Source organism: Charadrius vociferus, unplaced genomic scaffold (assembly GCF_000708025.1).
Source record: "Charadrius vociferus isolate BGI_N301 unplaced genomic scaffold, ASM70802v2 scaffold560, whole genome shotgun sequence".
In the NCBI taxonomy this organism is placed as follows: Eukaryota; Metazoa; Chordata; class Aves; order Charadriiformes; family Charadriidae; genus Charadrius; species Charadrius vociferus.
Window position 1 is genome coordinate 835,756 of NW_009646459.1, and position 23,367 is coordinate 859,122.

Here is a 23,367-nt window from a genome sequence, read left to right on the forward strand (position 1 = left end):
CCCCCCCCAAAAAAAAAAATCAATTTAGGAAGCAAATCTTCCTCAGTTGACAAAAGAAAGCACTACAGGCTTTCTGAAGACAAATCCAGTGTTATCTGCACATAATTTTTTCATCAGACTACAGATACTTACCCATATACTCTGGGCACAGCAGACAAACTTCACGAAGGAAAGCATTTGCAGTCATGTCAAATGTTCTTAATTTAAGTTCAGTGCCTAAGCCTACAATATCAAGCTGCAGCACAGGTGTCTCAGTATTACCAGTAAGACGGCATAATTTAATTAAGACCTAAAAAATCCAACCGAACAAACAAACAACAAAAAAAAAAACACAGAAAAAAAAGGTAGGGGATTATCCTCTTAGTTTTTATATAGGATTATATATTTACATACAATTTACTGGTTAATGTGTATCGATCATTTAACTTTATACAGCAAATGCACTGGAAAAAATAAACAGTTCAATAAGCAAAATTGCTAGAACACTGTCTGCTGATATTTTAACCAAAACTGCAAACATGCACGTATGTAATATCGAAGTTACGCTTACATAAACTAATTTATTTTATAAGGATTTTGTAAGGCATTTAGTAATATTCAGCCCAGACGAAACCAAATTTTCAGTCAGCATAAAGAGTTTACTGCTTTCACTGGAATTTTTTTGAACTCTCCCGGTAAGAGTTAGATTCCCAAGCTGAATATCAGGCAAGAGGATTTCCTACTTTTTCACCCATGAATGAGAAAGATGTTGTTAAATAAATACCTAGCTGAGCTGCTGTTATCTGTCTTTCACAACCAAAGCAAAACAATGATACGTACTCTTCCTTTCCACATAATGCTCTCTACAAATAGGGAAAATCAAAACCAAACCAAATAAGTAATTTTAAACTACAAAGCCAACAAACTCAGAGATGGCGACTCTTAATAGATTCTCAATTTTATTTTTTTCTTATAGATTGTAAGATAGTTTCTGTTAGAGAAAAACGTATAATGCAGCATCTATCTTTAGACTAGTAGTTCTTAAGGTTTTGTCATCACATAAAAACCAGTACATTTCAATTTTATTTGTTTATGTTTTTTTCTGTAAGGTGTAGTATATAGTAAGATACGTAGCAAGCCAGTTATGAGGCGCTGAAGTCGTTCTGTAAGCCCTACCCTAAAACAGAATTTGTAAAATTAACTGAATTTGTATGGTTTATTTGTAAAGTTACACAGTGAGTAGCAGCAGTAACACTGTCATAGCCATAAAGGTAACGACAGGGGTAAGTGGCCTCCTCTTTTACTAGACCAACTGATGCAGTCAGAAACAGCATCTTGCATTTGGGTAAAATACTCTTCCCCTCCCCACCCACCCTGCAGCCCCCCTGTCTGATACAGCAAGAATAACACGTAAAACACCTCATAGTGAACATGTTACAGATTTACATGTGAGGCCCACAGAGTCTGGGAAAAAGTGCAGTGGAAAAATAGGGTGCTTGTTACAAGATGAAAGATTAATGACGTTTTCCCAGTGACTGCAGCAGTATCTGGAAAAAAGATGTCAAAACCTACACCTTAAGCCAAAACAAACACATAATCTGATTTTTGAGTGATAGTTAGGTAAAGGAAATTTAGTGATAAGTTGGGAAATAAGGTAATAAAGTGTATAAATCAAAGCATTTCAGTGATGACAAGGATGTAGAAGTAAACTATGACTTGGAAAAAAACTCTACAGAATAGTTTCAGCAAGAAATGGGGAATCAATACTTCTGTAGCCATGGATCATGAACACAACAAAAGGGACAAACTACAGTTCGGATGTGCTTCAGAGAAATTTAAAAAAAAATAATTCACTTTACCTCAGCTACTTCAAATGTTAGCTGGAATTCTGTCATATTTTTCAAAGATTCTTGTTTACGTAGTTTTTTTCGCCTTGTACTGCTAGCTCGCTTGAGTGTACCAGATGGGGCTTCAAAAAATGGCATGTCTTCTACAGGACTGCTTAGAGCATCATAAAATTCTTCTTCTGATTCTAAGGATTAATTCACAACAACATTATATATAAATTTTAGAAAGCCAGTATTTTGTAGCACTATGACCCAGAATTTTTATGTCTGCATCTATAAAAACTTAAATGTAGAAGTATGGGAAGATTACCTAGCTGATAATTAGCAACCAACAAAGTCTATTTGTACAATTATCTCCGTTCCTGCCTCCACAACTTTTCAATCCACCTACTGCTCCCTCTATCACATCATCACAAATCAGTTCTCACCAACTAACTCAGTCAGCATTGTCTCACTATTTGCTGTGCAAAAGACAGCATAGACTGTGGCTCATCTTGCCTTCAGCGTGTACTTAACTCTTTTGCTGGTCTGACTGCTGCTGACCGTCCAGAAGCCTTTGCCTCACTATCAGTGGCACTACTCTGGATCTCTCCCTGCTAAGGATCTCCCATTTCAGGAGAGACTCCTAAGGACTATCAAGCCTTTAATCCACCTGACATCATTACTGAAATGTAACCAAAGCAAATAGATTGCACCATCTTATGAGGTTCTTTCCCTTCACCTAAACCCCATAAACAATGAAGTTAAAGGTAACTGTGGAAGAGGTATCCTTCTTCTGACAAAACCAAACACATGACATTAAGAGGTATTTTCTAAGGTTTAAAAGCACACTTGAGTCTGGGGGGTGAGGACAGAGAAATAACATTAACCACTTAAAATGACTGTACAGCTGTATATATTGTATAAACTTGTTGGAACTCGATCTTCAAGGTCCTTTCCAATCTAAACCATTCTATGATTCTATGATTCATTCTAAATTAAAAACCAAACTTGATTCAATCTAAATCTAGTTATTACTTTCTCAAATTTATTGCTCCCATCTCACTCTAATTTTTAAGAATTGAAAGACACTTTCTCTCTACCTTTGGGGACTTAAAGGCACTCATGTGAAAAATAGATGTAGATGCACAGATACGTATTTCTAGACATACTGTACACACACTGAATTTAAAGTGATACAGTAGACATAAATATTAACTTTGCTGATAATTTCGTTAGTGTTTGCAAGCCCCATATATCATTAACTCAGAGAAGAAAAAATATCCTCTATTTCTCCAGTTGAGTGTTTTGGCATGACAAAGGTGATTGACATTGAAATAACATTGATATATTTGATTATTTTTTCAAATGTGACTACTAGATGGAACGTTATAATCTAGCTGTTTGAACAGCAAGGCAGTATTAAACATGACCAGTTTGATTCTGTTTGATCCTGATCCTGCAGAAGTCGAAATTATGCTTATAACAACACAGTAGTTTCTAACAGTCATCATTTCAGTGTTTTGTAATTTAAGTAAATCCAGCTAAGTAGAAGAAAACAGAAGAAAACAATTAAAACCATCATCAGAGGACTTAAGTACATACTGAAGTAAAAAATGACATACATACTACTTCAGGAAAATAAACAAACCCATCCTACCAAACAAACATTTTATTGCTTTGCCTTCAGAAAGGGAACAGCAAGAACAAGCATACAGAATTTTACTGCTATGAGAAAACACACAAATATTTTGTACAGAATGAATTATAATAAGCTGCACAGAATATAACACTACTCAACCTTCAAGAACTTGAAACAAAGCCACTTACTCCAAGAGAAACAAATTAATTAAATGAACTTCAAAGCTTGACTTGACCTGTTTATTAAATCAGACTTTAAAATAGATTATATTACCTGACTCAGCAAATGAATGAAGATCCAGAACAGGAAACACACCTTGTGACAAATGTGGTGCTGAGAGCACAGGGGATATTGCAGCCTGAAACAGGAAACACCATAACATTTTTCGATTTAATTCATTGGTCATGCTATTGCATCACATATGCCGCATGGAAGTTTTACAACTTAAGGAAATTGGTCTTTTTTTTTTTTTTAAGTGCAAATCATTACAGTTAAACACATTACTAAAATTAAAAGCATGAGGAGAAATGAGGCATAAATCACATAAAAGCAGCAGGTACTGCACATTCATCTAGCTATAGATAGAATACATCAGGAAACGTGAAAAGGCTCAAACATCCAACTTCACAGATCAAGAGATGGACAGAAACAGCACATCATATGAAAAACTCAGAAAAGACAAAAAGTAGTCCCTCACAGGACTACAGTGTGGCAACTACAGAGAACAGTAAAAGATCAACTGTTCTTTATAAAAATCACACGATACTGGTGGCAGGTGGGAAAAAAAGAAAACAGAACTAGAGAAAACATTAGAATAGACAGAATTGTTTCTAAATTTCATAGAATCATAGAATCATTTAGGTTGGAAAAGAGCCTTAAGGATGATCAAGTCCAACCCTTAACCTAACACTACCAGGTCCACCACTAAACCATGTCCCTAAGCACCACATCTATACATCTGTTAATCACCTCCAGGGATGGTGACTCCACCCTGGGCAGCCTGTTCCAATGCTTGACAACCCTTTTGGTGAAGAAATTTTTACTATCCAATCTAAACCTTCCCTGGCGTAACTTGAGGCCATTTCCTCTTGTCCTACGGCTTGTTACATGGGAGAAGAGACCAACACCCACCTCACTACAACCTCCCTTCAGGTGGTTGTAAAGAGCGATAAGGTCTCCCCTCAGCCTACTCTTCTCCAGGCTAAACAGTTCCAGTTCCCTCAGCCGCTCCTCATAACACTTGGTCTCCAGACCCCTCACCAGCTTCATTACCCTTCTCTGGACGTGCTCCAGCACCTCAATGTCTTTCTTGGAGTGAGGGGCCCAAAACTGAACACAGTATTCAAGGTGGGGCCTCACCAGTGCTGAGTACAAGGGAAAAATCACTTCGCCAGTCCTGCTGGCCACACTGTTTCTGATACTAGCCAGGATACTATTGGCCTTCTTGGCCACCTGGGCACACTGCTGGTTCACATTCAGCTGGCTGTTGACCAACAACCCCCATGTCCTTTTTTGCCAGGCAGCTTTCCAGCCATTCTTCCACAAGCCCATAGTGCTGCATGGGGCTGTTGCGATCCAAGTGCAGGACACGGCACTTGGCTTGGTTGAATCTCATTTCTTCACATACCCAGAAAAACTGATGCTAGTAGAGTCTTTAATTGTGAGATGCAGTTATGCATAACCCAGAGAAGGAATTGAAAATGTGTGAAAAGTCACTGTTTTGCCACTAGAGTGGACAAAAGGACAAGAATCCTCACTCCGTGTGGTATCACATGTGATAGAATAAATTCTCTTAGTGAAGGTAACCAAATGGTTTACGCAAAGTCAGATTTCCCACCACGTCTCAGAAAGTAGTCTCGGTGGTTTGAGTTTCTAAAGAATCCTCATCTGCATGTTCCACTTACTTATTTACTATATACATGCCTTGCACTGAGTACTAAAGTAAGGAGAGACATGTGAGTTGCCTGCATGCCCATTCTTCTTGCATGACTTTGGCTTAGGACTGCTTGGATGACAGTAGTCCTTATCTCCACTCACCCCCTCCCTCCAGCATTGCTACTTTCAAAGCCCAGTCTCAGACAATTATTGAATAACTCCTAGTATCTCACAGAAATCTAAGTATTATGGCAACAAAGAAACATTCATCTTTGAACTTTGTTTCCAAGGCTCCCTTTTTCATCTCACCCTTCACATTTCAATAGTTTCTACATAATTTGACTTTACTGAATATGTCCATGTCCATGAGTGATATATACACCAAGTCTCTTAAGAGTCTTGTAACTCAAAGTGTCTCACCTCTAACACTTTCATGTTCTAAGAAGACAAGGAGAAGAAACTGTGATACTTAAGTTCACAGTACCAAATCAAGAGAAATAAAGCCTTCCACACTGAAGCGGACAGCATTCTTGTACTAAAGTACAGGAAAGTGCAGGGTGTAAAAACCTAGAAGGATCTGTTCTTAAGAATCTTCAGTTTGCACAGCCCAAGAACAATTCCTCCACTACCTCAAAATGTAGATAACAAAGTTCACATGCAGAGCTCTGAAAATGGATTTCACATCCTTTTCAGTTCAGAAGTGATGTGATGGCAATAAACCTCAGAAGAGCATCAGCTACAAGGACGAAAGCATGGGAGTGTATCTGCCACCACCAAAGCAGGGAATCCACCCAAATTAACTAAAATTAATACCAGCAATTAGAGCCTGTCAGGCTTTGCAGTAGATGGAAGCTTGAGCAGACACATTTAACTATAGGTTTTGATATGGATGCTGCATATAATGCAAATACAGTCACACCAGCTAAACAGTCTTTCCTCACCTCATCTTGTACATCACAAGTAATGTACAGGTGATACTAAGCACATTTAAAATATTTTAAATGTAATATTTGAATTCTATAATTCAAGTATAGTCAGTGTTAAAAAGTACAGGATAATCGTCTTACATGTGCACATTTTATTTATGTAAGACTAAAATCCCATCACTTGTTCTTGAAAAAAGTGTGATTAGTTGCACAAACCAGAGACTCTGACCTGGAGATTTCACATATGATTATATGATAGGACTGCTTTAAAGACATATAAAACATAGCCACATCACACAGACTAAAGCAATGTTAGAAATTAGCAATTCAGAGTTCATTTCCCGGTTTTGTTAAAAACAGCTCATATCAAAAGGCAAAACATACTTTTCAGGAATAGTAACAAGAAAGTCACAATCCTTTGTCCCGAAGAACACATAAAACAGTGGCCTGAACCATTTCCACTAAGGAAGTGGGAAGAGAGCTCACTCCACACTCCTAAACCTTAGAAATGCAAGGTAGAACTGCCACCCACTTAGGTATGATATATATAACTGAATAAAGAAAATCTGGGAAGAGCAGTGAAGCCAGCTGAAATGAAGCTGCCTCTTTTGCCAGGCAGGCACTTATTTAGCCGACATTAGCCACAGACAGTGGGTAATTTTTGTTTTGTTTTTGAAAGTTAAACTCCTAAGATACACATAATACTTCAACTTTAAAAATTCCAAGGTTCCAACCTTTTCTTCACTAAACAAAACAGCTGAACCCAAACTCCGCAGCACTCTGATATGTGTGTAAATTTGAAGGTACAATTAAACTAATCCTCACCAAAGTGAGTATGTTTGTTAATAAAGACTAATATAAACCACAAAGTAATGCCCAGAGCAGTAAAAGTTTGGGGTTTTTTTTATTTTAAATTCAACCACTGGACAACTATTTCATAATTATTGGCTGAAGATCACAATAAACTGACTAAATAACAAGAAAAATTTCTATAGCTTTAGAGAATTAGCTAGGTTTTTCAAGAGATACTAAGTAAATTCTTATTCTCTACTTTCGCATGCTCCTTTCAAAACTGCAATGTTAACAGCAGGAAGGTACCTTTCTGATAATTATTAATGAAACATTTTTTAAAAACCTTACCTCAGTTATTTTTGGAGGAGAACTGGTAGCAGGAGCACTTTCTGGCTTAGGAATGCTATCAATGAGCTCCAAGATACTTGTCAGTTTCTGGTCTGATATTTGGATAGAAAGTAAAGGCAGCTGTCCAGACAGTTTGAACCTGTTTTGTAAACAATCACAGTTATCTTAAAACTATTTCATTCAAACTTTACATTAATTTTCTTCTGAAAACCACACAAGTCTTCCTGGTCAGAAAATCACTCATCTAACCATTGCATGTTTTTTATACATATATACAGATATGTGTGGGTGTGTGCACACATATGTAATGTCTGCTGTACACAGAAGAGTTACTTAACCAGCAAATACTCAGTTATTAATGTAATTTAAATTTCCATTTGATACAGTATCTTGCAGCTCAGGACTGCAAATAATGCTAATAACCACTTCTGATTTGGCTGCATAAAGCATATTTTCCTCACAATCAGAAATTGTTTCCTCTTGTTTGTATATTTAATTTAATTGCTTGTAATAAATCACATTAACTGAGCCTTTACACAGTATTTTACAGAAGAAGCGGGGGGCGCAGAGAGGGGGTGTGCATAAGAATGTTTACAGCCCAAAACTTCAAGCAAAGTATACAAAATACTTCCTAGATGTTATGTATATTTAAGCTGGCTCTAACAGTAGTCTAGATATTTAACAAAGAAATAAATGGCATAGCTATAAAGGACATAAAAGAATAAAACAACAGTCTTTAAAATTGAAAGCAGTAAAACATATTTTAAGCCTGTTTGAATAGACTTTGGCCAAAAAAGTAGAATCACTTCAAACGTAGACAGTAACCTAAGACCTAAACCTCCATCCCAGTTTCTCACTGAACTGAGCAGAACAGAAGCAGAAAACTGGATCCAATAACACTGTTATGCTTTTATTACAACACCTAGTTAGAACAGATGAAGAGGTCTGTTCAATAAGCCAACGGTCTCAAACAATGGGCAGCAGCAGATGCTTAACATGTGGGGTTCAAGGAACAGAATTATAATAATCCCAGGCTCACTTACACTGCTCTTAACAAGAGCTTTTAAGGTTCAGAGAACTTCTGGAAGTAGAATACAATTATTCCATATTTGTAAAGACTGCAGCATGAAGGAGCTAAGTACTTCAAATGATGAAGAAATCTATGCAGCAACTTCTTCCACATTCAGACGGGTTATATTTAGAGAGAAGGAAATGTTAAGGATGCAATTCACAAAGCTGCAAATAAGTACATTCCTTTAAATTGGAATTTGGTTTGTTTCTCTTTTTTTAGTGAACACTATTATATGGAAGGACGGTCTTAATATTGGTATCCTAATACTGGTTTCATACACCTTCAAAAACCAGATGACAGACTCCCAGACACCTCCTTCAGAAAACAGGGGAATCATACCACAGGATAAAACAAACATAAAAAAGCCCCAAACACTGTAGAAAACTACAGAATCATATTACTGCTGCCAAATGTGAAGTGACAGAAACTGTAACGAGCACCGCATCCTATTACCAGAAATGAGAGAAAGGCAGATACTCAGATCCAACCACAGAGTGAAAACCTATTTTAAGGGTTAGGAAATGAAAATACTGATGAAAACATAAGACAGCAGGGAAAGGCCCTTGGTACAGTTGTCTTGAAGGAACGAAAATTACATAAATTAGTACTCTCTTCAAGGCAGCAGTAAAGAAATGTGCCTTCTTAAACAAAGCCAGCACAAAGTCCTGGTAAATTCACTATTGGTTTTGAACAACAAAATCACTAGGAATTCAACTGGATTTGATGCTCACTCAAGGAATTACAAACATCAAAGAGTAAAAAAAAAAAAAAATATATATATATATAGACACCTGGTTACCTGCTTTTTGGATAACAAAGTAAAATAAGTGCCCTCCAAACTAAGGGACTCATTCATAAAATTCTACTACGGTAAACAAAGTAATTTTGGTACTAGTTTTTGCTGTAGAACAAACATTTTTCCACTCACCTTTCTCAACAAAACTATGCTGTTCCACAGCACAGTTCCAAACGTTAATAAAAAAAACTTCAGGAAAAAGACAATGCTGGCTTTATATGCAAGTATACTTATAAAATTTGGAATATAAAGGAACAGCTACATGTATACTAAAAATACATTCGTATATGCGTAATTGACGTAAGCAATACTGATGCTTAATACCCTCTATTCAACTATAATTACTGAAATTTACAGTTTAGGGGATTTTTTGTGTCAGCAAAGTGATCAGTTCATTTTTATCATTTCTGCATGATGTCATATAGAGATCACACAGGCCTAAATATTTGTACATAAACTCTAACTGATCATTCTTCGAAACAAAAAGATTATGCAGTGATAACAAGAGATTTGGTATTTGAAGCTATATTGATACTGATGGTATTGATGAGTTTCAGTAGTCAAAAGCTAGAGACGAACAGCAAATGGAACATTTGTAGTTTTTACTGATTTGGGAGATATATAACCAAACGTAAAAATTTATCATGTGATCCTAACCAGATATTTACTATAAAGAAGTTCATGATTTTCAGACTTCAGACTTTTGAAGAGCAAAAAGCAAGCAGGAAGATCAGCAAGCCCTTAAAGAAAAGGTCCGACCTCCACCATAAGTTAAAAGCTGCTGTACCAGTTATTTCAAGACTGGTAGATGACTCTAGTATATTGTAATACCATCTGCAGAATACACACTGGAAGCATTTGGAGACTGAACCAGGTACAAAATTAACAAGTTCAGCTGTTGTTGAGTCATGGTATCAACATGCTAGATTTGCAATGGTTACCTGCTCTTGGTGCAGGTTAGACTATTAGCTATGATTAGTAACTCAGTGTGGTATACACTTATCTAGTACCAAACTACTGTCCATGGCATTCCTAATGGTTGTAGACAGTGCAGGTACTCAGGAAGACACAGCAGCTGATCTCCAAGAAATATTACTATCTCAGTAGAAGAAAAATTTGCAAATTTCTAAACACGGGAAGAAACTATTTACTGTCAAGTAAGTGACTGCATGAGAATTCCGAATACGGAAATAATTTCCATTAGGAAAAAATTTCCCTGAATCAGTCTAGACACAGAAACTGCCAAAAGGAGAAGCACAGTTGATAGCCAACACCAACAGGCAGTACTCCAATACCGCAACAGGTGTTCTCATTAAGAGTAAACACTCCCTAATCCAGGTTATACTAGCATAACTTGGAGAGATGTCAATTACAAATCTATATTAAAATGACATTCTATATATGACCATAGAAATGAAATCTCACCTTGCCTCCCTGGACTTTTGGACATAAAAAGACAGATTCCTGTGAGTTGTATTTCCCTTATCTCAACTTCTCCACCAAACAGAGAAAAAGTAAGGAGGGAAATAATAAGATGTTTTGTAAAATCAAGCATCGAAATTCAGAACCTGGCCTCCCAGCTCTCCAGAAGGTGGCACTATTATACCATGCAATCACTGATCTGCATTCATACAACACGGCACCAGGGAAGTACATTACTTTTCGGGGTTTTTTTCTGACTAAGCAAATCCTAAGTTGTTTGTTGTCCTTTTCTTTCAGAAATTGCCTCTTGCGGATTGTACTAAACAATTTTCTGCAATAGCCCAGGTCTATTTTTACACCATTAATTTTCTGAAGTGCCTAGCTAAAATCTGAATTTCCAACAGTGTTAAGAATGAAATAAGCATATACTAGCTTGCTGTAGCGTAAGAATATGATTCTTATTAATGACTTCATAAACCAAATTACCTCATAATGCATTGATGTGCTGGTTTGCAAGTACTTCAAAACTGATCAGATTTTTTTAGGTAGTAGTGCCCTTATCAGACAATAGCGAAGACGTGCTTTCCAAAATACATGCAGAGTTAATCTTTGCCACTTTGATGCAGTGATCTTTAAGATCAAAGTTTCACCATTAATAACAACATACATTTTCTTTCAATTGAGTACAATTTCCGTGACCAATAGGTTTTTTGCTAAATATGTCTAAGTGCAAATTGACTGAATTAAGAATTGTTTCCCCAAAAAGTGATCTCTAGTAGGTAAACAAACGAGTAACCTAAGTGAAAGAGAGGGAGTATGACAGCACATTACTTTGCAGAATATTTTTGTGATGTTTATACATGCGACTTTGTAAATTCAGATTTTTTTCTCGTCAGTATTTCCAATGAGAATTGAACTGTAGCTATTAGAAAGACCTAATTAGAAAAGGTATTAATATCTTTAATAAAAATCTTTACATATATTACGCATACTTATTTTATAATAATATAATTATTCTTAATTATTCTTAATCTCTATTTTTCTTGATGAAGGTGTTTTACTTCCAAGATTCACACATGGCCAATGTAAAACAGCACAAACATAATTAGATCCTTGATTTTTTCTTTTTTTTTTTTTTTTCCCTAAAAAAGTAATTTACCATAAAATTTCAAAACAGGAAAAAACACATACTTGGGCATTCTTGCATCTGTAACAACCATAGCCCTGCTAAATTCCACTTTTACATCCAAGGGCTGCAAGATATGTTGGGATGAATATTTCAGCTTCCGAGCCTCCTGCCAGTTCTCATCTAGAAAAGCAAAGAAAACCTATGCTTTAAACATTGGAAGAGATCCCTTCTCGTTACACGTATCACAGAATTAAAGCAACTGATATTAGTTAGTATATATTGTTAAAAATTCAGGTGACAATCTCTTTTACAGCTCTATCAATACGTATTATACAAGATCCAAACTTCAGACATAAAAGACTACTTAATAATTTCTACTGTTCACATCTAAACAACTACCCCATCAATGCTGTAGAATTCTAAGGGTCCAATTCTTAACATGCATGGTACTGGGCATTTAGGCTCTGGATTCCCCTCTGGAGCCAGAGAGTTAAGGATTAAGTGCTTAAGACTTCTCTGGTTCTGACTCTTTCTACATTGTTAGTTCCCAAACTACTAGTAAAAGTTTCCTTCAATCAGGGATTCTGATTCTTTCTTTACTCTCACAAAGTTATCAAACCTACCACTACTTATGGATTTAGCTTTAAATTTGGAGGGAAGCAAAGAAAAGGCACTGAAAGAAAATACCATAAATAAACCACTTACACTCACATTTATTATGCAACAAATCAAATGAGATGTCTTAAAAAATAACGGACTTCCTGTAAGTTTCTCTATTTAGCAAAAGCTAAGATTGGAATCTAAGGCCTAAAGGTATGTTTTGGAAACTCGTAACGTTCATAGGACTGAGTTTAGAACATGAGTTTCTCCAATGCTTCAGTTAAAAATATAACAGGCACAACAACCACCAAAATATCTTTACTCACATAGAGAAAGATTACTTTCATGAATACTTACCATGTTTGCTGTACAGTAACTGTATACTGCTGAGCTGGACATCAAAACTGTCATAAGCTCTTGACATTATATCTTCAATAGTACTTTGTCCTACTTTGAGTTCTGATAAATCAGAACGACTTTTGCTTTCCATCTTAAAAAGAGTCACAAAAAAGCATAAATCAATTTAAAAAATATTCAAAGCGCTACTGCTACAAATACTTGATCCTACCATGACAAAAGATTAAACTTAAAATCCTCATTATAAGGGTACAGAGTCTTACAAATATCACAGCAGAGGAGATATCTAAAATTAGTAGCCTGTATCAGAACAAAAAATGGAGAGTATTAAACTCCATTTCTTCTTCAAGGAAAGAAACAAAATTAAAAAATGAATTCAAACCTATGAAGTTTTATATAATATATTTTGTACAAAATAATTTCCTTTAATAACTGTCTCGTACCCCAAAGTATAAAGTCTCAAATCCTTTGTAATCAGTAGAATAACTGTTCAGGTTTTATTTATTTATATATATATATATATATATAAATATTACTGTATTAATCACCTCAGAAACATGAAATCTATTTTTGAATCCCATTGAATTTAGTTGTGGCATTACCCTGTGATGTATTAGTCAAATAGAGTAAAAGGGAAAAGGGGGTTTGGACTATTCATCACCAATGTTCAATGTCTTTCCTTTAATATCCAGTCAGTATCACTTTGACTCAGCTTTGGGACGCCCATACTACTTTGACATTTCACATTTGTATGTGCCCTCTCTGCTATTCACAGAATCATAGAATGGTTTAGGTTGGAAAGGACCTTGAAGATCATTGAGTTCCAACCCCCCTGCCATGGGCAGGGACACCTCCTCCTAGATCAGGTTGCCCAAGGCCACGTCCAGCCTGGCCTTGAACACCTCCAGGGATGGGGCCTCAACAACCTCTCTGGGAAACCTGTTCCAGTGCCCAGAGACGCAGTTCATCTCCAATGAAATGTGGCTGTCCTTATCCCTAAATGTCTAATAATTTTGGATCCATACCTGCTTTTGTCAGACCCAGATAATATTCAAGATAAGGTTCATAACCGTGAAACAGGTTTAAATACTAGTGTCTAAAACAGCATTTCTTTTTCCAGTGCTACCGAACTATAACAACTTTTACATTAAAAACAACTTGCAGATTGAAAATACAGAATTACCAAATTAATATTGCCTGTGCAACCTTAATCAAGTCTGCTTATGTATCTGCATTGACATACAGCTTTAATTTCATAAGCCATTTTGCCCCCTGGGGCTTGACCTCATCCAGTACATAACTGAGGGAAAAAGACTATTTGTTTTGTACTAAACATACTCATTCAATGAACGACCTGCATCTCACTTAAGCATATGTCACTCAGTGTGAACAAAGAATTCATATCCTGAGAGGCATCTAACTTTGTTGTTTTGGTATTGCCCAATTTCTTCATCTCGCTTTGCAATTTCTGTTAAAGGACAGGAACCAATGAGAGAGTCCTATTCACTATGACAATTACTTATCCATTTCAGAAAAAAAATCCCACAGACATATTTACCGGAGTTTGATTTTGAAATGTATTCTTCTATGTATTATTTTGAGAGTAATTTCCTATGGCTGGAGTAGAGGAGGTGGGCTGTTCTATTTCCACCCCCCACATTAGATCTGTGAGGCTATCTCAAGCACCCAACCAACATACAGATTGATTACTGAACTCTACAAAGTGCCTCCAAGTGACCAGCATATTAGTCACTGAAATAAGCGATCTGGCTGCAAATCCAAATTATTTTAATATCTACACAATAGCCCTCTTCAGTAATTCCACTTTCTGAAGCACCTGATACAATCTTTTTCAACAAGGCCAACTGCACAGTCCTGCACCTGGGTCAGGGCAACCCCCAGTATCAATCACTACAGGCTGGGGGATGAAGGGATTGAGAGCAGCCCTAAGGAGAAGGACATGGGGATACTGGTGGATGAAAAGCTGGACATGAGCAATGTGCGCTTGCAGCCCTGAAAGCCAACCACATCTCAGGCTGCATCAAAAGAAGTGTGGCCAGCAGGTCGAGGGAGGTAATTCTGCCCCTCTACTCCACTCTCATGAGACTCCACCTGGAGTACTGCATCCAGCTCTGGAGCCCCCAACATAAGAAGGACAAGGACCAGTTGGAGCAGGTCCAGAGGAGGGCCACAAAGATCATCAGAGGGCTGGAGCACCTCTCCTGTAAGGAAAGGCTGAGAGAGTTGGGGTTGTTCAGCCTGGAGAAGAGGAGGCTCTGGGGAGACCTTACTGTGGCCTTTCAACATATAAAGGAAGTTCTCCGAAAGATGGAGAGAGACTTTTTAGCAGGACCCATTGCGGTAGGACAAGGGGTAACGATTTTAAACTAAAAGAGGGTAGATTCAGACTAGATATAAGGGAGAAATTTTTTTATGACGTGGGTGGTAAGACACTGGAACAGGTTGCCTAGAGAAGTTTTGGAGGCCTCATTCCTGGAAACAGTCAAGGTCAGGTTGGACGGGGGCTCTGAGGAACCTGATCTAGTGGAAGATGTCTCTGCTTACTGCAGGGAGTTGGACTAGATGACCTTTAAAGGTCCCTTCCAACCCAAACTATTCAATGATTCTAACTGAAACCCACATGGTCAGAAAGTCAGCCTGTGGCAGACATAGAAAACTCACTTCATTTTAGCAAGATTTTAAGCTTTGAAACAAATTCTTATTAAAAAAGCAGATAAGGCAATCTAAACAGATAGCAAGTGGCAGAATCATTCTCACTCATAGTACAAGTAAAAAAAATTAATTGCTTGTATACGTGCAAGATTATTTGTCCCGAAATAACACAAGTGTACCAATGACTAAGAAAATTGTTAATAATACGTAGAAACACTCTTGTATTATTTTACAGTGCTAAATTACAGTTTTAAATACATCATTAAACTACCTTTTTGACTTTTCCCTTTCATGAAGTATCTCAAACATACCTCTAATTTTATCTAGGTTATTTTATAAATCGCCAACTTGTTTACTTCTCTCACTTTAAAGCAAACTGACTGACCAAAAGGTAATTGACAACAAGAATAATAGTAATATTAAAAATAAGATGACCATTTAATCATGGAAGTAAAAGTCTACTATTTTATATTCTAAGGTAAAAAAATGTAAGACACTTTCCACATAGCAGTTCAAAGCATCAAGGGGAGGATTATTTTCTAACAGTTCTTTTTGGTTCAAAGAATCTACTGAGAAGAGTTCAATAATTTCTGCCCTGACTGGAAAGTAATATAAAATGAATATGCAATGCATAAACTGCAAGAGGAACCTTTACTTAACCAGTACCACAAAATACAAATTAAGAAACTGGAAATCACATAAAAGCCGAACTATTACTTTCAGTAAGTTACTCCATTAGGTAAATACATACCTTAAGACTACCAAGATCCAGAAGTAGTAAATTTGACGTCCGCTCATAGAATCCTTTTTGTGGAACAATGATGTATGAAGCCATGAGGTTAATTTTGAGGTCAAGCACTTTCTGTGTTTCAATAACATACAACAAACCTGAAAAATAATATAACTAGTAAATATAAACAAAGTAATCTATACAGAAGCTATGGAATTAAAAGAAGCTATAAAAAGAAATTCAAGTCTAACTTTAAATGAGCTGTGAATGCTAGATAACTAAGTTTAAATGCAGATACATACATTCTTCAGGTTTCTTGTGAACCAACAATTATAGACAGTCTTCAAAGAAGCACCAAGTGGATGAAATGATGATAGCCAACAACGCTAACGGACAAGTGGAGACAGGAACACAACACATGCAAATCCAAAAAAGTATCATACTGAGCACAGATAAAATGAGAAAAACTGTAATGCATACTGTAACTTGGCAATTGCTGAGTTAACTCATTGTGCTCCGTAGATTCAGAATTTAATTGTTCTTACTGGGAGTATCCAGCTGCACTGGCCAAACTGCTAGTGTTGTTACTACTGAAATACTGAAGTTCACAGTGATGCTGCTGACAAGCATCTCCACCTCGAGATGCTGAAGAACAGCAAATATCAGGTCTTAAAAAATTCTGTTTAAAAATGAAGCAATTAGTTGGGAAATTCAGACTGTCAGAACATCTGATATCAAATTTTACTTTTTGGTCATCTGCAGTGGAATGAATGGTCCTGCATCAAGCTACACTGAAAGCTGCCTTAGAATGCAGCCACAACCCCACAACCCATTAAATATTGACCCAATAAATATTGACAAGCTGATGATCACAGAACTAGAGATAATAAATTACGAACATGACAACATGACACTGCAACACACACACATTGGTAAGAAAGCAATTAAAACTGTTCCAACATTATCATAGGTTGTTCTGCTACAGAAAAGCTAGATTGGTCAATGAAGAACTGGATAACAACGCCATTTCACAATTTACAAGATAAAATAACATGCATTAATACTAAGGTTTTTTCAGTTTTCAATGCCTAACTGTATTTGAGTGATGTACAAAGTTCAGGAAAAAATTTATTTTTTCCTTCATATAGAAACAGAATGTAGCTGAGTCCATAAATTGAACTCTAGGGAACCACGCTTTTGTAACGTCTTTTAGTGGTGCTAAAAATTGTAACTATTTTGGTATAGCAAGTTCCTTCACTTCTGCAGTCCACAGTTCCCCAGTATTTTCCAGCTATCTTGTAATGCTTGAAAGAAAAGTGTTAAGAATTCTTTCCTAAGAAGAACTGCAAGTCTGAACATATTAACTGTGTTGGTATGATTCCATCTTTTTATTCTACCTCTGAGACTAGTGTAGTCTCCTGCAACAGTATATTCTGCAGATCAAATCTTCTTCCCCTAGTAATTTTCTAAGTCTCGGCCAAGATTTTACAAGCAATGCTCAGCATACTTTTAGAAAAATGTCCATCAAGCTTCTCATTTGTGAGTGGAACAGGCTTTCAGATTACTGTGGGCAACTCCGCATTCTTGTGAAGGTAAGAGTCATTGGGTATACCTCTAAAGTAATGCTATGCTTAAATTATAATAGACCCATAGCGTGATTTCATATTTCCTCAAAATAAACGAATCATGACCAGAACCAGAGTATTTGGTGGTAATGAGCAGAAAACCAAGCATTTTGAATCTAACAATTTTATCAAAATAATCTCAGGAATGAACTGTGGTATCAATATATTCAGTACTTCTAGAGAAGTTTTTGATAGAAATGACAAGCACGTAGATTGACCTAACTTTGACTGGTTAATCTGATATTAGTCCTTAATTAACAGTTCAGCCAAAGAAGAACTACTGAATAGAAATATAACTGATGCCTGATTTCATTCCTGATACTAGCTTGACAAAAGCAATCAATTAAATATACATTATGCTTGAGTTCTCCGTAACTTCTTTCACTTATTATCACTGAGTACTCATTTCTTTATACGTTCAATTTAAAGATGAACAGGTTACAAATTTAAATGAGGTTAAAAAAACCCATTCACTGATTATTTTTTTCCTTTTTAAAAAAATTTGTATTTGAAATCTCCCCATTGATTTTTTTTCTTTTTAAAAAAATTACATATTAAATTTCTCTTTAGCATCCTCTCCCACCCACAGCCAGACACAGGACACTGCACTGGACACACCTCAGATCTAGAACTCCTCAGACATCCTTACTGAAACAAGTTAATTCCACAAATCTCAGTGTTAGTCTTAAAAGCATTCACCATTTTTATTCATGTCTCCAAATGTAAGCTCTCTAGAGATAAAAAGCTAGGATGAAATTAAAACTAGAGGAATGGCTTTAACGGTAACTGGAAGAGAGATAAATATAGTTCATATGACTTCATCTGAGTCAGTCAAGATCAAAATCTACATTCACTGAGGAATAAAGGAAGTGGAAAACACCTACACAAAGGCAGATAGTGTCCTGGAAAGCAACAACTCTAGAAAGAATTTAAGGGTTTTGTTAGAGGCCCAGTATCTCCATATCCATTTTTAAAGAGTGTGAAACCATTATGGACCTTTAGATACCCAGATGAACAAAACAGAAAAGTTGGAAGTAACAAACTGTTTTAAACTCTGTATGGAGTACAACAGAATAAATACTGAAATACTACCTCAGGGTGTGGAATGTATTTTAAAAAGAAAGTTGAAGTTGAAAAGATACAGACATAAAATTATCCAATACCTGGAACAAATACTTTGTAATGCGATTGAAGAATTCAGCTTATTTAGGTGTTGTGTTAGAAAGCTATGACTTGTGTCCATGCATCTCCATATGGAAAGATACAGTATTTTCATACTACTAGAATCTAAAATTCTTCCGAGTGTGCAATCAGAAAAGCATGCAGCACTTGCCTGTTGATGTTTTTTCACGGAACTCTTCAAGCTTCATCAGAGTTGCTGATGTCAATTGCTCTAAATGTACATCTTTAGGAGGCCTGAAGAAATCCACTAAGCTGTTTATTGTCATCTGTTATAATAAAGCAAAAATGATACATGGCAAATTCACTATTAAGTAAGATTTTTCAAGTTTTGTAACTTATCCAAATATTTATTTACCGCATCATATACTATTTCCAGTGGCTGGGATTCAATTCGAAGCCTCTGATCAGCTTTCTCATCCAAAGGATTAGTCTCAAACATTATGCTTAAGAGTGAGGTACTCTTGTCCGAATAGACTGTTCGAGAAGATAGGAGACAGGGTATACACTTTCCTCGGGACATGCCTGTAACTTCAAGTGAGGTAATTTTTGTTTCAAATCTGTAGAGAAACGTAAACAGCATGTTCAGATGTAATATCCATCTAGCTAGGTACAACTAGATAATCAGAGTATGAGGAATGAGCTGAAAGTAAAAAAGCAAACCAAAACCAAACCAAACCACAACAACAACATATCTCTACCCTACCTCAAATATAAATAGCTTAGTCTAAGGATATAATACACATATTCATGTGCTAAGTGTTTTCCATTTCGTTACCTTTTGTGCCTATTAGCCACCCTTGAGTAAATAAGAAAGGGGATCCCAGTTATTCACTTCATACACTTTTCATGAGGACAGTTGTCAGGGGAGGGAAGAGACATGCAAATGGGAATTCTTTAGCACAAGCTCAGGAACAAGATGGCACAGTTTATACTGTGGAACAGAGATACAGCAGAGAGCGAAGGGTTCTAGTGCAGAGAAAGAAAAGAAACACCACAAGAGGAGCAGAAGATTAATAGCCTCATTACTCTGAGGAAGTATTTTTTAAGGTGTTGGATTTTTAGTTTTTCAATACCCTGTCCACCTCTTTAACAGCTCTCAGTTGAAGATCTCTATCTCCCAACACTCAAAGGAAAGTGTTTCACTGTAAAAATGTAACATTTGCTTCCACTTTTCTCAGTACAATAGCATTATTAGGGCCATTTCAATGCACAGGGGAACAAGCAAAAAAAACGGCAAGAAAAACTTTAAGAAATTATGCATAAAACTCAGCAAGACTCACACATAGCAAGACTCACACATAGATTATACTAATAGAGGGGACAAGGTTTAAAACAGAAAGGATACCCTCCAAATGTAAATGTCATTACATTTGAAATGGAAATAAAATATTTCATATCACTGCTTTCCATCACCTACTGTGAAAGCACAAAACAAAGCCAAAATAATCACTTACAGCTTTCTTCTGCAAATCTAAAAGCTCAACTGAAAACTCAAGAACTTTCCAATCATGTTAAATGCCTGTACACAAGTGGTTACCAGATCACCTTGCTCAGATAAGTTTCAAAAGGAGTAACAGTCACTTTTCAAAGCAAGAAACAAGTTAGCAACTGGATTGCCTGCATGTAATAATGATAAACTGAAAAAAAAAAGGAGAAAATCTGTATTGGCATATAAAATTATGAAGACGGAGAGAACATAATCATGGAAACAGTATCCATTCACTTTTTCCATCAGTTGCAGGATGATTCTGCTCCCAAACTGCACAAGAAATGACAGTGAGAAATGGAAGGCAAACATCATAACAGAGCCTTAAAATGCCTATTAGTAATCATCAACATTTCATGAGGAGCAAAAACATTTTGACAGAGAAAGTTCACCTTATTGCTTGTGCACCTGGTCGTTGGGTAAATACTGTGCTCAAGCCAGTTAACGCAAATGCTACCAGCTCAGGAGTTTGCTTGTTTTCTCTTAATGATATCGACATGCTTAGTAACTTCACAGAGAACTTCATGGCTTCATACTAGATATGCAGAAAAATCAACAACAGTGGATTATAAGATATGTTAATATACATTTTGATACAATTTATGAAAATATGAAAACCACAAATATCAGTTTGATACTATTTTTCTAGTGTTATAAATAGCTTGTATCACAGCTGGTATGAAAGTCACTCCCAAATAGTTATTATGAAGAGGCAGGGTTAGAGTAAGAATAGACCATGCTTACAAACATGTGTCTTTGATGCCTCTACACCACATTTTGAGATAAAGGGCTTCTGATGTAGAGCTGGAAGGCAGTCCATTGTACCGTGCATGGCATCTCACATAAAGATGACTTATCAGACTATTTCTCAATTGTTCAAAAACGTTGTTCTCCACTACAGTCCTTCAATCACCTCCTTTCTTATATACTCATCTACTCTACCTCATCTACTATCACTCATATTTAAGATTCCAGTGGATCACTTACTGCACTTTCTTTAAAAGTTTCTGAATATCGTAAGAGGATATATGAAGCATTTCATAATTTAAACAACAATACACTACTTATACAATTTTATTCTAGCCTGAGGGAGCAAAATTTCATTCTGAACTTAACATGCAAAGTAAGCTCTATAACCACCTTCCTGAAACTACATCTAAGGATGTTCTGTTCTGCACAAAGCCAGAATGTAGTAACTTAATTAAAAAGTGTCAGAACAGTATTCAAATATGGAGACAGAGCTTCAAGTAATTTTAAAAGTGATTTCCTATGATCTTTAGATTTTTATTAGTAGATAAATGTACCGACTGTTTGGTATCATAGTTGGTTATGACTTACTGATTTCGGAAGGGTTGGATCCACAGCTGTTTCACTATATCCAATTGCTGCATAAAGTTTAGCCTTCTCTTCACATGTCATCAGCTCTTCAAGACCTGTCACATTGCAAGAGATTAGTTAAACTCAATATAGGTATCTGAAAAATGAGAACACTGTTACACACTTTCCAGTGCTTGGTAGTAGATACTGTCAACATTTTCCTGAATTAGTAAAAAAACCCTGAGTTTTAAAGTCTTGAGTCTCCAACAGCATGCTTTAAAATGTAGTTAAAACTTTTATTCTGACCTACTCTGTTTCCTAGCTTGCTAACTATAGAAGCAACCTTCTTGATTTACTTTGTGTTCCACAGCTTTTACTAGACGCCCTGTACTTAAGTGAATCAAACTAACGTACTGCATGAAATAGCCAAATTATAAAAAAATGGAAGTAAAATTGTTTACATTCCATTAACTGCTAATGTTTTCTAGTACACTCTTCAAATCCCCATACACAATACACCACAGAAACAAATGCAAAAACCATGGCAGGAGAAAACACAAATTGAAGACAGTGCAGAAAGACCTATGGAAGGAATTGTAAGATACCTCTGTAACATGCAATTAACAACTTCATCTGCAAAAAAAGGCTAAGAGAAAATGTAACTGTCAATAATCCTATAGTCCAAATATTAAACAAATCTCAAGTTCCATTGCTAGGGACTTGTTATTGTAATAAGGCATTTTTAATAACAGAAAAATATACCAATAAATGAACATACTTGAACCCTTTACTTCTTGTTTTTGTTCATCCTTTTTTTCACCTGACCAGCTCCATATCCAACTAAACCATCCACCAGAATTTTCATCATCTTGTTTTACTCCTGGTCTGTAGATTTTTAATCCAGCCTTTGTTGCCTGAAATTTAAAAAATACTCAAACAAGTCATTTTCTTCATGCTTCTTTCTTCCATTTTCCTAAGGAAAAGACGTGCTCTAACACATCAAAACATCATTAGACAACCACTGAAAAGGCAACATGTTATTTTTTAGTTTTTCTTTGAATAACTTTTTCAAGTACACAGTGCATCAACAGACCAATCCTCACTTGCATAATATCAACCACCTTTATGAGCAAAACCAGCAAAAGATAGCTGATTTTAAGTCAATAAATGTTTCTCACATAGCAGACTTCCTCTCTAGCTCTCAGCAGCAAAAAAAAAAAATCCACATTACATACTGCACTACGTTGCAACAATGCACTTATAAGGATTCATTAAAAATACATATGTAAGCAATTAAATAGTTATCACAGGCCAAATTTTAAGTGATCCCTTTATTTTTCATTTCAAGACAGACGTCCAAAGCAATCATTAAAAAAAAAAAAAAATCACTACTCTTGTAATAGAATATTTACTATAAAGAATACAGAAAACTATTCCCGGATCTGACATATGTATAGCTATAATAATAAGGAAGCCGTCTCTTTTCCCACACTCATTATTTCAACAACTAGGGGATGTATCCTGTATGATGCCAATGATGATTCCAATACCGGGTCCTCATAGAAAGTGCAAACTACATCCAGACTTGAC

General features: G+C 36.1%; 1 protein-coding gene across 1 annotated transcript in view; it reads right to left on the reverse strand.

Moving 5' to 3' along the window:
* The window catches only part of VPS13A (vacuolar protein sorting 13 homolog A (S. cerevisiae)), a 147,888-nt gene that overhangs the window by 61,008 nt on the left and 63,513 nt on the right, over positions 1-23,367 (reverse strand). Inside the window, 12 exon segments of the mRNA XM_009882747.1 lie at positions 133-289; positions 1,839-2,011; positions 3,721-3,805; positions 7,389-7,527; positions 11,870-11,987; positions 12,765-12,897; positions 16,189-16,325; positions 19,126-19,240; positions 19,330-19,531; positions 20,853-20,995; positions 21,799-21,893; positions 22,556-22,691. Of these exon segments, the coding sequence (XP_009881049.1) occupies positions 133-289; positions 1,839-2,011; positions 3,721-3,805; positions 7,389-7,527; positions 11,870-11,987; positions 12,765-12,897; positions 16,189-16,325; positions 19,126-19,240; positions 19,330-19,531; positions 20,853-20,995; positions 21,799-21,893; positions 22,556-22,691 (1,633 nt within the window).